This window comes from Mirounga angustirostris, unplaced genomic scaffold (genome assembly GCF_029215605.1).
Source record: "Mirounga angustirostris isolate CCGP_5_RB_7025 unplaced genomic scaffold, mMirAng1.0.hap1 SCAF_11, whole genome shotgun sequence".
Taxonomy (NCBI): domain Eukaryota; kingdom Metazoa; phylum Chordata; class Mammalia; order Carnivora; family Phocidae; genus Mirounga; species Mirounga angustirostris.
The window spans coordinates 98,050,877-98,064,989 of NW_026991719.1; the positions used below are offsets into that span (position 1 = coordinate 98,050,877).

At 44.9% G+C, this 14,113-nt stretch overlaps 1 protein-coding gene and 1 pseudogene across 1 annotated transcript; both read left to right on the forward strand.

The window, feature by feature from the left end:
• Positions 1–1,271: 1,271 nt before the first annotated feature.
• LOC123837630 (small nuclear ribonucleoprotein G-like) lies at positions 1,272–1,762 on the forward strand. Its single transcript, XM_045866730.3, has one exon. The coding sequence runs from the start codon at positions 1,388–1,390 to the stop codon at positions 1,616–1,618; it is 231 nt and encodes a 76-aa protein (XP_045722686.1). The 5' UTR covers positions 1,272–1,387; the 3' UTR covers positions 1,619–1,762.
• Positions 1,763–9,944: 8,182 nt separating this feature from the next.
• On the forward strand, positions 9,945–13,656 carry LOC123846203 (ras-related protein Rab-4B-like; annotated as a pseudogene).
• Positions 13,657–14,113: the final 457 nt, after the last annotated feature.

The following is a 14,113-nucleotide window of genomic DNA, read 5'->3' on the forward strand; positions in this document are numbered from 1 at the left end:
CTCGACTCATTCCAAAGTTAAAGCTTAAACTTTCACACTGAGGTGAGCTATTGACTTCCCAAAGTTGGCTTGTGTGAGTGTAGGATTCTAGAAAACACAACACACACACACACACACACACACACAGCAGACCTTGGTATGTATAATCTAGACTTCCACAAAATATACGGAAAAACAAAAAAATAGAAGCACCTCCAGCCAGGAGAGAAATACACTCAAATCCTGTGCTGTCAAAGTAAAATTGTTTTGGCAATTTGCAGGGATTCAGAGGAACAGCCTTTCTGTCGCCTGCATACCCACCCACTTTAAAGTGAAGCCTCCAGGGACGCCTGGGTGGCACAGTCAGTTAGCGTCTGACTTGATTTCCGCTCAGGTCACGATCTCAGAGTCCTGGTTTCCAGCCCTGCATCAGGCTCCTGGCTTACTGGGGAGTCTGCCTGAGGACTCTCTCTCCTTCTCCCTCCGCCACTCCCCCTCCTCGCACGCACGCACTCTCTCTCTTTAAAATACATAAATTTTACAAATAAAATAAAGTGAAGCCTCCATACCCACCCACTTTAAAGCAACACATACAACCTTCCTGCTCAGAAGACAGGCCAGTTGGGAGACACAAAACTGCACAGGAAACCCAGGCAAGCTATCTTTGCTAAGGATTTGCCCCTTATTCACTAATATATATGGACAACAAAGAATTATGAACAATATTTGGAGAAAATCTACAACATAAGAGAAGAACCAAAATGGATAAATAGTACAATTGACCCTAAGTGGTGAAGGGGTGGGGGAGTGAAATAATATAGGGAACAAAACTCCAATTTTCGGATTCTAATTTTTAGGCATATTCAGAACACATTGCAGACATATTCAGAACCTCTATGAATTACTAAGGTAGGTATTACAGAAAACTGGAAAATGAATCCCTAAAAGAGGAACATTGTGGAATATAAGAAATAGTAGTAAGCAAAGCAATAGTGAAACTTTGAGTTGTCCAAAGGCTAGCATAAAAAGAGCCCCAATTGAATCAGAGGAAAATATAATTCAGAGCTAAGAATATTAAAAGAGCCAAAGGGATGTGTAATACTGATAAAAGGTACACACAGGGGGCCTGGCTGGCGCAGTTGGTGGAGCGTGAGACTCTTGATCTCAAGGTTGTGAGTTCAAGCCCCACGTTGGGTGTAGAGATTACTTAAAAATGAAATCTTAAAAACCATAGGTACACTCCACCAAGAACGTGTGACAGTCATGGACCTTAATGCATACAACAAATGAATTAAAGATATACAAAGCAAAGTGTGTTAGAAATACAGGGAGAGGGGCCTACCGTGGGAGCGTGAGGGTCACCACGAATTCCGTTTGGAGGCATCTTTGAGCTCGCTGAGTAGACACCATGAGCAAAGCTCACCTTCCCAAGTTGAAAAAGTTTATGGACAAGAAATCATCATTGAAATTAAATGGTGGCAGACATGTCCAAGGAATATTGTGGGGGTTTGATCCGTTTATGAATCTTGGGATAGATGAATGTGTGGAGATGGCAACTAGTGGACAACAGAACAATATTGGAATGGTGGTAATACGAGGACATAGTGTCATCATGTTAGAAGCCTTGGAGCGGGTATAAACAATGGGTGTGTTCATCAGAAGAAATCGACTGCTTCCACATGTCCCCTCCATAGTACCTGTTTTACTACTATATAAAAATCAGGTCGTGTGCATTTTCATATTGAACTTTTTTTGTTAAATAAACTTTTACAATAGTCAAAAATGCAAAAAAAAAAAAAAGAAATACAAGGAGAATAAAAATTTACAAATAACCAGTCATAGGGGGAGAGTCCCCTCTCTTGCTCCCCCTTTCCTCTCTCCCTCCTTCTGTCCTTATCCCTTTCCTACCTTTTCCCCTACTTTCTTCTAAAAATATATATTTATTTTATTTTTTAAAGATTTTGTTTATTTATTTGTCAGAGAGAGAGCACAAGCAGGGGGAGCGGCAGGCAGAGGGAGAAGCAGGCTCCCTGAGCAGGGATCATGACCTGAGCCGAGGGCAGACGCTTAACCGACTGAGCCACCCAGGTGTCCCACCTACTAAGCACCTGTTAAAGCTCTCTTCTCTCTCGATGTCTACCACTCTCCCCACAATTAAGATATCTTTTCTCACCAGAAATGTAGTTGTAGCCTTCTATTTGAGCTCCCTGCTTTCATGTTTGCCCCTCGTCTAATAACTTTTACAGACGGGATTGTCTTTTTCACTTTTAATCTTTTCAATAATCCCTACTGTGCTTAGGATAAAGACACAAATCATCACCATAGCCTCTGAGGCCCTGCACAGCCTGGCCAATATCTATGTCATCAGCGTCATTTTTAAAAAAAGATTTATTTATTTGTTTATTTATTTATTTATTTGACACAAAGAGAGAGAGCACAAGCAGGGGGAGTGGCAGGCAGAGGAAGAGGGAGAAGCAGGCTCCCCGCTGAGCCAAGAGCGGGACATGGGGCTCATTCCCAGGACTCTGGGACCATGACCTGAGCCAGAGGTAGATGCTTAACTGACGATGCCCCTCATCAGCATCATTTTATAAAATTCTCCACTTGCTGACTGAGTTACAGCTGTACCAGCTCTCTTTTATCCCTCATATGCATTAAGCTTCCTCCTGCCATAGGGCCTTTGTACATGCCTTTCCCTCTGCTTGGAATGCCTTTTCTCCCTCCTCATCCAGTTAATTTCCATGCACTTTACAGATCTCTGGGGAGGTTTCACTTGCTCAGAGAAGCTTCCCTGACCTCTCATACCTCTGTGTGCCTCTCCTACAGAGCACTCATCACAGTTGTAGTTTTACACGTATTTGAATTAATATTTGAATAATGTTTGTTTCTCTGACTAGACTGTAAGCTTCAGCGGCAGGCACCAAGGTTGTTTTGCTTGCTACTGTGCTCACAGTACCTAACATAATACCTGACACATAATAGGTGCTAATTATATATATTTTAGGGACGCCTGGGTGGCTCAGTCAGTTAAGCGGCTGCCTTCAGCTCAGGTCATGATCCCAGGGTCCTGGGATTGAGTCCCACATCGGACTCCTTGCTCAGTGGGGAGCCTGCTGCTCCCCCTGCTTGTGCTTTCCCTTTCCCTCTCTCTCTCTCTGACAAATAAATAAATAAAATCTTTAAAAAAAGAAAGAAAGAAAGGAAAAATCCCTAATTGGTAGCATTGGTAGCATTCTGTGGTCTAAATACATTAAAAAAAAAAAAGATTCTTAGTAGGCAAAATTGATAGGGCCTCAGGATGGGTTATGCATGAAAATAAGAGAGAGGGGGAACATGGCAAGGATGACTCCCTGGTTTCTGGCTTTTGCAAGTGGATGGATGATGGTGCCAGTCACTGAGATAGGGAACACTGGAAGAGGACCAGATTATTGTTCTTGACTTTTAGGGGGAAGAGGAAGAGTTTGGTTTTGAATATGTTGAATTTGAAGTGCTTTTGAGACATCCAAGAGGAGACGTATAGTAAGCACTTGGATAAAAATGTTTGGAGCTCAGAGAAAAGCTGGAGATACAAATTTATGAGATATATGAACAGCTGGTAATTGAAGTCCCAGATTTGGATGAGATTTTATTTTTATTTTTAAAATTATTTTATTTATTTATTTATTTATTTATTTATTTATTCAAGCAGGGGGAGCGGCAGACGGAGAGGGAGAAGCAGGCTCCCCACTGAGCAGGGAGCCCGATGTGGGGCTTGATCCCAGGATCCCAAGATTGTGACCTGAGCCCAAGGCAGACATTTAACCAACTGAGCCACCCAGGCGCCCTTTAATTATTTTTTAGGGAGGGGGCAGAGGGAGAAGGAGAGAGAGAGAATCTTAAGCAGGCTGTATACTCAGTGCAGAGCTGGATGCGGGGCTCGATCCCACAACCCTGAGATCATGACCTGAGCCAAAATCAAGAGTTGGATGCCCAACTGACCAAGCCACCCAGGTAAGGTTTGTTGTTTTTTTTTTTTTAAAGATTTTATTTATTTATTCATGAGAGACAGAGAGAGAGAGAGAGAGAGAAGCAGAGGGAGAAGCAGGCTCCCAAGGAGCAGGGAGCCCGATGCGGAACTCGATCCCAGGACCCTGGGATCATGACCTGAGCCGAAGGCAGACGCTTAACTGTCTGAGCCACCCAGGCGCCCTCACCCAGGTAAGGTTTTAAAGTTTCTAAATTTTAAGGTTTTTAAATTCAAAGATTTTAAATCTCACCCTGGATGAGATTTTAAAGTGAAAAGAGGGGCTAAACTGAGTTGAATCTTAGCATTTATGGTTGAAAAAAAGGAGGATAAGGAGGACCCAAAGAGGTATGAGAAAAGCGGGGAGAGTGATGTGTCAGATAAACCAAGGAAAGGGAATATCTCAAAAAAAGGGAATGGCAGTGTGGAGGTTCCTCAGAAAATTAAAAATAGAACTACCGTATGATCCAGCCAATTCCATTTCTGGTATTTACCCAAAGAAAAAGAAAAACACCAATTTGAAGAGATATATGCACTCCATGTTCATTGCGGCATTATTTTTTTAAAGATTTTGTTAAGTAATCTCTACACCCAACGTGGGGCTCAAATCCACAATCCAAGATCAAGAGTCGCACGCTCCACTGACTGAGCCAGCCGGGTGCTCCCTTTGTGACATTATTTACAACAGCCAAGATATGGAAACGACCTAAGTGTCCAATGATAGATGAAAGGATAAAGAAGATGTGATATATATATATAGATAGATAGATAGATAGATAGATAGATAGATAGATAGATATATAGATATATATATCTATATATATATACACACACATATATATCTATATATATATACACACACACACACACACACTGGGATAATACTCAGCCGTAAAAAAGAATGAGATCTTGCCATTTGTGACAGCATGGATGGACCTAGAGGGTATTAAGCTGACTGTAATAAGTCAGACAGAGAAAGACAAATACCATATGATTTCACTTCTATGTGGGTTCTAAAAAACAAAACAAACAAAACAAAACAGAAACAGACTCATAGATACAGGAAACAAACTGCTGGTTACCAGAGAGGGGAGGGGTTGGGGGATGGGCGAAATAGGGGAAGGGGATTAAGAGGTATAAACTTCCAGTTATAAAATAAATGAGTCATAGGGATGTAAAGTATAGCATAGAGAATATATTCAATAATATTAAAATAACTTTGCATAGAGCTACCCTACGACCCAGTAGGGTACTACTGGGTATTTACCCCAAAGATACAAATGTAGTGATCTGAAGGGATATGTGCACCCCAATGTTTATAGCAGCAATGTCCACAATAGCCAAACTATGGAAAGAGCCAAGATGTCCATCGACAGATGAATGAATAAAGAAGATGTGGTATATATATACAATGGAATATTATACAGCCATCAGAAAAACAAAATCTTGCCATTTGCAATGACGTGGATGGAACTAGAGGGTATTATGCTAAGCAAAATAAGTCAGTCAGAGAAAGACAAGTATCACATGATCTCACTGATATGAGGATTTTGAGAAACAAGACAGAGGATCATAGGAGAAGGGAGGAAAAAATGAAACAGGATAAAACCAGAGAGGGAGACAAACCATAAGAGACTCTTAATCTCAGAAAACAAACTGAGGGTTGCTGGAGTGGTGGGGGGTGGGAGGGATGGGGTGGCTGGGTGATAGACATTGGGGAGGGTATGTGCTATGGTGAGTGCTGTGAATTTTGTAAGACTGATGAATCACAGACCTGTACCTCCGAAACAAATAATACATTATATGTTAAAAAAAGAAGAAGAAGAAGAAGACGAAGATAGTAGGAAGGGAAAAATGAAGGGGGGAAAATCAGAGGGGGAGATGAACCATGAGAGGCTATGGACTCTGAGAAACAAACTGAGGGATCTCGAGGGGAGGGGGGTGGGGGGATGGGTTAGCCTGGTGATGGGTATTAAAGAGGGCATGTACTGCATGGAGCACTGGGTGTTATACGCAAACAATGAATCATGTAACACTACATCAAAAACTAATGATGTAATGCATGGTGACTAACAAAACAAAATTAAAAAAAATAACTTTGCATGGTGACAGTAACTAGACTTAACGTGGGGATTGTTTCATAATGCATAAAAATATAGAATCACCATGACGTACACCTGAAACCAATAGGCTTTGGTGTGTCGATTATACTTCAATTTAAAAAACGAGAGAGAGGGGCGCCTGGGTGGCTCAGTCGTTAAGTGTCTGCCTTTGGCTCAGGTCATGATCCCAGAGTCCTGGGATCGAGCCCCGCATGGAGCCCCGCATCCGGCTCCCTGCTCTGCGGGAGGCCTGCTTCTCCCTCTCCCACTCCCCCCTCCCCCTGCTTGTGTTCCCTCTCTCGCTGTGTCTCTCTCTGTCAAATAAATAAATAAAATCTTAAAAACAAAACAAAACAAAAACGAGAGAGAATGGTTACCTGTGACAAGAGCTGCCTACAGGACAAATAAATGAGGATGAAAACATGTCTATTACATTTAGCGACATGAAGGTCATTTTTGACTGCTCCAGTTATTCATTTGCATAACACACATCTGCAAAACACACAATCCCAAAATTTAGTGGCTTAAAACAAAAATTTGATTATTATTATATCTCATGATTATTTGCATCAAGAATTCAGACTAGGGACATCAGGGACAGTTCATTTCTGCTTACTGATGTCTGGGGCCTCAGCTGGGGTGACTTGAATAGTTAAGAACTAGGATATTTGGGGGCAGGTTGGCATCTTTTTCTCTAGACAGCCTCCACATGGTTAGCTTGAGTTTTCTCACAGAACGGCAGACTCAGAGTAGGCAGACTTGTTACATGATGCCTCAAGAGTCCAAGGGTGAGTGTTCTTTTTTTTTTTTTAAGATTTTATTTATTTATTTGTCAGAGAGAGATGGAGAGAGAGAGAGAGCACAAGCAGGGGGAGCTGCAGACAGAGGGAGAAGCAGGCTGAGCAGGGAGCCCGATGCGGGACTCGATCCCAGGACCCTGGGATCATGACCTGAGCCGAAGGCAGACGCTTAACTGACTGAGCCACCCAGGCGTCCCCAAGGGTGATTGTTCTAAGAGGCCCAGGTAGAAGCTGCAAAGCTTCTTATGACCTAGCCCTATAAATCCCAGAACATCACTTCTGCTGCATTCTTTTGGTTGAGCAACTCACTAAGACCAGTCCAGATTCAGGGAGAGGGGAATTAGACAAGAGAGGGAGGGAGGAGTGGGGGAGAGAGTGGGAGGGAGGGAGGCTGAAAAATCAAGAGAAAAGGGATAATTGATAAGGTAAGATTTCCAAGAAAGCAGAAAGGTACGTAATCCAAAAGACATGTGGAGAGATCACTCTCAGAAGGAGGAATAGCTCTTCCATTGCTATAAAAATGAGAAAAGTGGGCGCCTGGGTGGCTCAGATGGTTAAGCGTCTGCCTTTGGCTCAGGTCATGATCCCAGGGTCCTGGGATCGAGCCCCGCATCAGCCTCCCTGCTCCGCGGGAAGCCTGCTTCTCCCTCTCCCACTCCCCCTGCTTGTGTTCCCTCTTTCACTGTGTCTCTCTGTGTCAAATAAATAAATAAAATCTTAAAAAAAAAAAAGAATTGATGAGTTTAGGGGTGCCTGGGTGGCTCAGTCGGTTAACCATCTGACTCTTTGATCTCAGCTCAGGTCTTGATCTTCAGGGTCGTGAGTTCAAGCCTCGTCTTGGGCTCCACGCCAGGCGTGGAGCCTACTTAAAAAAAAGAATTGATGAGTTTAATGAAAGAGTATTTACAAAATTGTGAACAATGTTTTTTTTTTTTTTTTTTTTAAAGATTTTTTATTTATTTATTCATGAGAGACAGAGAGAGAGAGGCAGAGGGAGAAGCAGGCTCCCAAGGAGCAGGGAGCCCGATGCGGGACTCGATCCCAGGACGCTGGGATCATGACCTGAGCCGAAGGCAGACGCTTAACCATCTGAGCCACCCAGGCGCCCAATTGTGAACAATGTTAAGGGTGATAACAAGGAATAACTAAGCACCCAGGATGGGAGAGGGAGAGGGAGACATTGCCACAGCTTGGCATTAAGAGGCAAGGGGAGGGAGAAGTTAACTGGAACCTGGAGAGAAAAATAGCAGTAGCAGGAATGTGGCAGGCCCTGAAAAAATCATGGTAGGGAGGGAGCTGGGGAATAAATACCACAACTTCAGTCTCTCCTACCCTCCTATCTCTTGAGGGTATCTCTTCGCAAAACCGAAAGGGGAAGCCAGAAGGCAAGGAAGCCCGTTGTTGCAGGACTCAGAGCAGGGGGAAGAGAGATAGAGTGGATCTGGACAGGCCAAGCGAGAATATTCAACATAGTAGTGATAAGTGCCATGGGCAAAAGAAGGGTAAAAGAGATACAGTAAAAGAGGGCACTATTTTAGATAGTATTAGGATGAGGTGGCATTTGAGTAATGCCATGGCTAAAGTGAGGGAGGAAAAAATAAATAAATAAAATAAAGTGAGGGAGGGAGTCATGTGGCTATCTGAGAGAAGCACATTCTAGAGGGAACAAAGTGCAAAGGCCCTGAAGTGTTATTCATATACACAATGAAATATTATACAACAATCCAAATGAATGAACCACAGCAACATGCAAATATACATGGATGAATCTTAGAAAATTAAATATTGAGGGGAAAAATTATGTTCTGAAAGAGTACATATAGCCCAACAACCTTTTTATAAAGTTAAAGCAAATTATAATAAAAAGATATACTTTTAAGAAATATATATCTACATATGTATGTACATACACACGCACAAACACACACATATATATAATAGAATTGTATTAAACAGAGTGCCACAGAATGATGAACACCAGATTCAGGGTGATGGTTCTTTGCCAGGGTGGAGGGAGGGGGAGAGGCAGGGGAATGAGACTGTGGGCCAGGTAGTTAGATCTGGTTATTGGGTTCATTGATACTTACTAACTAAAAATGAGCTATATTTGGACTAATAATGAGAATGTGTCGTTAATCAAGGACTATGATTAATTTATTTCTGTTCATCTGAGGACCAATAAAAAAAAGGCTCTGAGAAGCCAGGGACCATGCTTGGCATTCTTGTGGAATAGCAAGATGAAGTGGAGTGGTGGATGAGGGCTAGATCGTGTAGGGTCTTTGGGTCATGGTGATAACCTTGGATTTTATTATAACTAAGATGGGAAGCCACTGGGGGTTTTGAGCAGGAGAGTTACATGATCTGATTTATGCTTTATTTATTTATTTTTTAAGCAGGCTCCACACCTAGTGTGGAGCCCAATGCAGGGCTCAAACTCATGACCCTGAGATCAAGACCTGAGCTGAAACCAAGCATTAGACGTTTAACCGACTGAGCCACTCAGGTGCCCCTACCTGACTTATGTTTTAAAAGGTTCACCCTATTTGCTGTAAAAAGTAGACTGTAGGGGTGCCTGGGTGGCTCAGTCTTTGGGCGTCTGCCTTTGGCTGGGGTCATGATCCCAGGGTCCTGGGATCGAGCCCCACAGTGGGCTCCCTGCTCTGCGGGAAGCCTGCTTCTCCCTCTCCCACTCCCCTGCTTGTGTTCCTTCTCTCGCTGTCTCTCTCTGTCAAGTAAATAAATAAAATCTTTAAAAAAAATGTTTTTTAAGGGGCGCCTGGGTGGCTCAGTCGTTAAGCGTCTGCCTTTGGCTCAGGTCATGATCCCAGGGTGCTGGGATCGAGCCCCACATTGGGCTCCCTGCTCGGCAGGAAGCCTGCTTCTCCCTCTCCCACTCCCTCTACTTGTGTTCCCTCTTTCGCTGTGTCTTTCTCTGTCAAATAAATAAATAAAATCTTTAAAAAAATGTTTTTTTAAAAAGTAGACTGTAAGGTGGGGACAGGCACATGAATGGAAGCCAGAAGGCAAATTAAGAGGCTAGTTTGGTAGTTAGGGTGAAAGATGATTGCAGATTTGACTAGGTCACAGTGGTGGAGGTATGTGAAAAGTGATCAGATTTTGGATATGTATTTGAATTATATATATTATATATATATATAAAAGTAAGCTCCAGGTGCAACATGGGGCTTGAAGTCACGACCCCGAGATCAAGAGTTGCATGCTGTACTGACTGGAACCAGCCGGGCTCCCCAGAGTTTGGATATATTTTGATAGCATTTGCTGACGGACTAGATGTAGGATGTGAGAGAGACGACATAGATGATTTTTAACCCAAGAAAATAAGTGGATGGAATTGCCATTTATTGAAATGGGAAGACAGTAGGTTGGGAGATGGGGACAGAATGGGGGATGTACAGAGCCATAGAGATGAGAGTGGGTGAGATGAGGGGTGGTGACTAGAGAGTCTGGGGCTTCTTATGGGACCAACATAAATGGAGATAGATGTTCTAATGAAAGCAGTCCCTGATGGACTCAAGGTAGATTGTGATGATGAGGTTGTAGGGAGCATTGCATGTCTGAACTCTTGTAGATAAAGGTGAGGAAGTTTGGGGAGGCTTGAAATTTGCCCCACCCTGAGCCCCCTCTTGACTACTGTTGACAGTGGATGAAACCTCCAGGAGGGGTTAGTCCCAGTGTATGAGTTTGTTCTTGACTTCTGCCAGGGGCAGGGCCGTGTATGGGGTTCCCAGTGACCTCCTGTTGATACAGTTGAAGACTTTTGAGGTTAAGGTAAGTGTTAGAGCACAGGGCCCTGACCCCTGATGATGGGAGGCCAGGGGAAGGTCTGAGGAGCACTGGAGTTCTCTGGCTCCATCCTACCCTTCAGTCCTCTTGTAGGTGAGGATCAGAAGGAGACTAGCTAAATCAGTTATGGTACACACTTACAATGGAACGCTCTAAAGCCATCAGAAGCAATGAAGCATATCTATCTATGTGTCTCTCATGTCTGATCTGACATAGAAAAGTCTCCAAGACGAAGTGGCGGCGCCGGCCCCGGGAGTAGGAAGGAGCCAGGGAGGCAGCCGGAGGGGAGCAGGCGGGGCCGCGGCGCCCTGTTGTGGCCGCCACCTCCGACGTCCCCTTCAAATTCCTGGTGACTGGCAGTGCGGGAACTGGCAAATCATGTCTCCTTCGTCAGTTCATTGAGCACAAGTTCGAACAGGACTCCAAGCGCACAGTCGGCCAGGAGTTTGGATCCCGGGTGGTCAACGCGGGTGCGGAGCCTGTGAAGCTCCCGACGGCCAGGAGCCGTCTCGGGCAGCGACCCGGAGTTGCTGCCGAGGGCGGGCTGGAGCCCTGCATGTACGTCTCGCACAACTCGCTGGCCGCCTGGCCGACGCCCGCCCGCACGTTGGCTAGTCCCCACATCGTGGTCGCCTCTGTGGCTTCAGGAAAGAGCTGGACCCCGAGCGCGAGGTCGCTTTCGTGGAGGCCTCCCGCTTTGCCCGGGAGAAGGAGCTAATGTTCCCGGACACTAGCGTCCTCACGGGCGAGGACGTGCAAGAGGCTTTCCTGAAGTGTGCCCGCACCTTCCGGAACAAGATCCGTTCCGGCCAGCCGGACCCCCGAGGGGATGGGCTCAGGCCTTCAGTACCGGGGACGCTTCCCTCCGCCCAGCTGCCGCAGCCTCGGAGCGCCCGGGGCCGTGGCTCCCCTCAGCCCTGTGGCTGCTGAGACGTGCGGAGCCAGCTCCCCCGTTCTCCAGGACCAGCTGGAGACCTTCTGGCTGGGGCCCAGACCCAGGCCCTGGGAGGCTGAGCCCCTCACCTGTCCTGACCCCGGAGAAGCCACCCCACCACCTGTCCCCCTTCCCCGGCCTGGTAGGGCCTGGTTGAGGGGCGAGACTGAGCCACGGGGGAAGGGGGAATCCGTACCTGCTGTTGCTTCCAATGTCTTGGCTAACCCCTGTCCCCCCTGAACCCCTAACCATACTCGAAGAGTTCCCAAAGCCTGAGACCAGGGCATTTGGCCCCAGCTCCCTGCCATTGCGAGTACGTTAGTAACTAGCGATAGTTTTATGTGTATCCTTCCAGAAATTTTTTGGCGTATTTACATATACATTGTACATATGTGCTTTTAAAAAACATAGGTAGGATCATACAATGCATGCAATTTTGCTTTTGCTTTTTTCACTTTATGGGTGAAATATATCTTGGAGGGTTTGTTTTTTGTTTTTTTTTTGTAAACAATGCTTTATGGGGGTGGGGTGGGGACTGGACAGACTGTGAACCAGATGCCAGGATCTTCAGTGAATGAGTAAAGGTGTTGAGGTATAACCAAATGGTATGAAACTTAGAGGAAGTATCAGGGTTTTTCACCTGAGGGTGAAGGAAGAATTATCTGGAAGTTGTAATGTGGCTGGAAGAGGATGCCCACCTCACCTCCTCACTCTGCAGTACATGCATGTGTTGGTATAAATCACTTTCACTTGAAAGGTCTGCAAAGGACGCTCCATCCTCACAGGAAAGCCATGAATATTCAGGGATGAGTTGGAGGATGGTAGGAGAGTTTGTTAATCATGGAATGGTGTTCTAGAAGCGATAGCAGAAGCACCTGGAAGTTAAGGTAGAAATGACAGGTCAGGTGGGGGAAGAAGAAGCACAGAGGAATATGGGGAAAACAATAACAATATGGTAATTTAATAGGGGCAACTGGCTGGCTTAGTTGGTAGAGCATGGGACTCTTGATCTCAGGGTTGTGAGTTCAAGAAACACATTGGGGGTAGAGCTTACTTAAAAAAAAAAAAAAAGCTAACAATGCTTTGCGTGGATTATCTCATTTAATCCTTATACCAACCTCATAAAGTAGAGCCTTTATTGTATAGATGAGAAGACAGGCCCAGAATTCAAGTCACTTGCCCAAGGTCACATAGCAAATAAGTTGAACTGGGTGCTTACATACTGGGCAGTGACAGAGGAAAACAAGGATGTGAATGAGCATGGTGAGTTTGACTTATCACAAGTTTGGCAGGGTGGTTAGTCCTAACAGTCTTCTGATACACAGGAGGCTCTCAGCTCTCTCCAAATTCAGCTGTATTTGGCACTGGAGGCAGGAGCTGCTGTTTTGTTGGTGTTCCTTATACGGCTCCGTATGGAAGGATTCAGGTATCGGCGGGGCCCAGTGCATTTTCTCACTTGTGCTCTGCAGAGTGATTGGTGGTGGGGGTAGTTGGTGTGATTCTTAGGTATGTCTTGCCCTTGTGGGGGGTAGAAAGCCGGGCTGCAGAGGGCTCTAAGGTGTAAGGCCGAGAGGCAGTTTGTGGGAGAAGTGACCTTAATGGAAGACATCAGGGGCTGTAGATTCTGAGAGATGTGAGGCCCAGCAGGGGTCTGGCAGTGGCCCAATACTTTCTTGCAGTGAAAGCAGTTCCTCCAATGTTCAAAGCTGTGGCCTAGCTCCTAAAGAAACCTCTCTTTACTGAGGGCTCAGGGGTTTTGGTGCCATGCTTATTGCTCAAGGAAGCTTATGAAGAAGAAAAGGCAGTCCTCCTGCAAATTTCCCTGGGCAGCATTTTAGAGCCTTGTGTCAAGATGACCCTAAAAAAACCTTTCAAAAGTTTAAGGAGGCAAATACAATTTGTGAACATTTAATGTTTAGTATAGCTAGGTTATTTATTTATTTTAGTAAAATGTATGATAGACTTGGGTTTTCTGTGTACAATGCTGCATATACGTTGAAGAACCTTGTAAATTGCACAGAACATTTATGCACAAATTACAGTACAGAGAGCATGTATGTCTAAAACATAAAGGCCCTTCATAACTACTAATTGCATGAATAAATGAAGTTCATTATTTTAATTTTTTAAAGATTTCATTTATTTATTTGAGAGAGAGAGAGATAGCCAGAGAGAGTACAAACAGGGGGGAGGGGAAGTGGGAGAGGGAGAAGCATGCTCCCTGCTGAGCAGGGAGCCCCACACTGGGCTGGATCCCAGGACCCTGGGATCACGATCCGAGCTGAAGGCAGATGCCCAACTGACTGAGCCACCCAGGCACCCCATTATTTTAATTTTTAAAAAGACTTATTTATTTATTTTAGAGAGAGAGAGAGAGAGCATGAGCGGGAGGGGCAGAGGGAGAGAGAATCTTCAAGCCAACTCGGCGCCCAACGCAGGGCTCAATCCCATGACTCCGAGATCATGACCTGAGAGGAAACCAAGAGTAGGA

Bases quoted from the DNA above. Each gene is read 5' to 3' on its own strand.
- LOC123837630 (XM_045866730.3), top strand. From the start codon at position 1,388: ATGAGCAAAGCTCACCTTCCCAAGTTGAAAAAGTTTATGGACAAGAAA.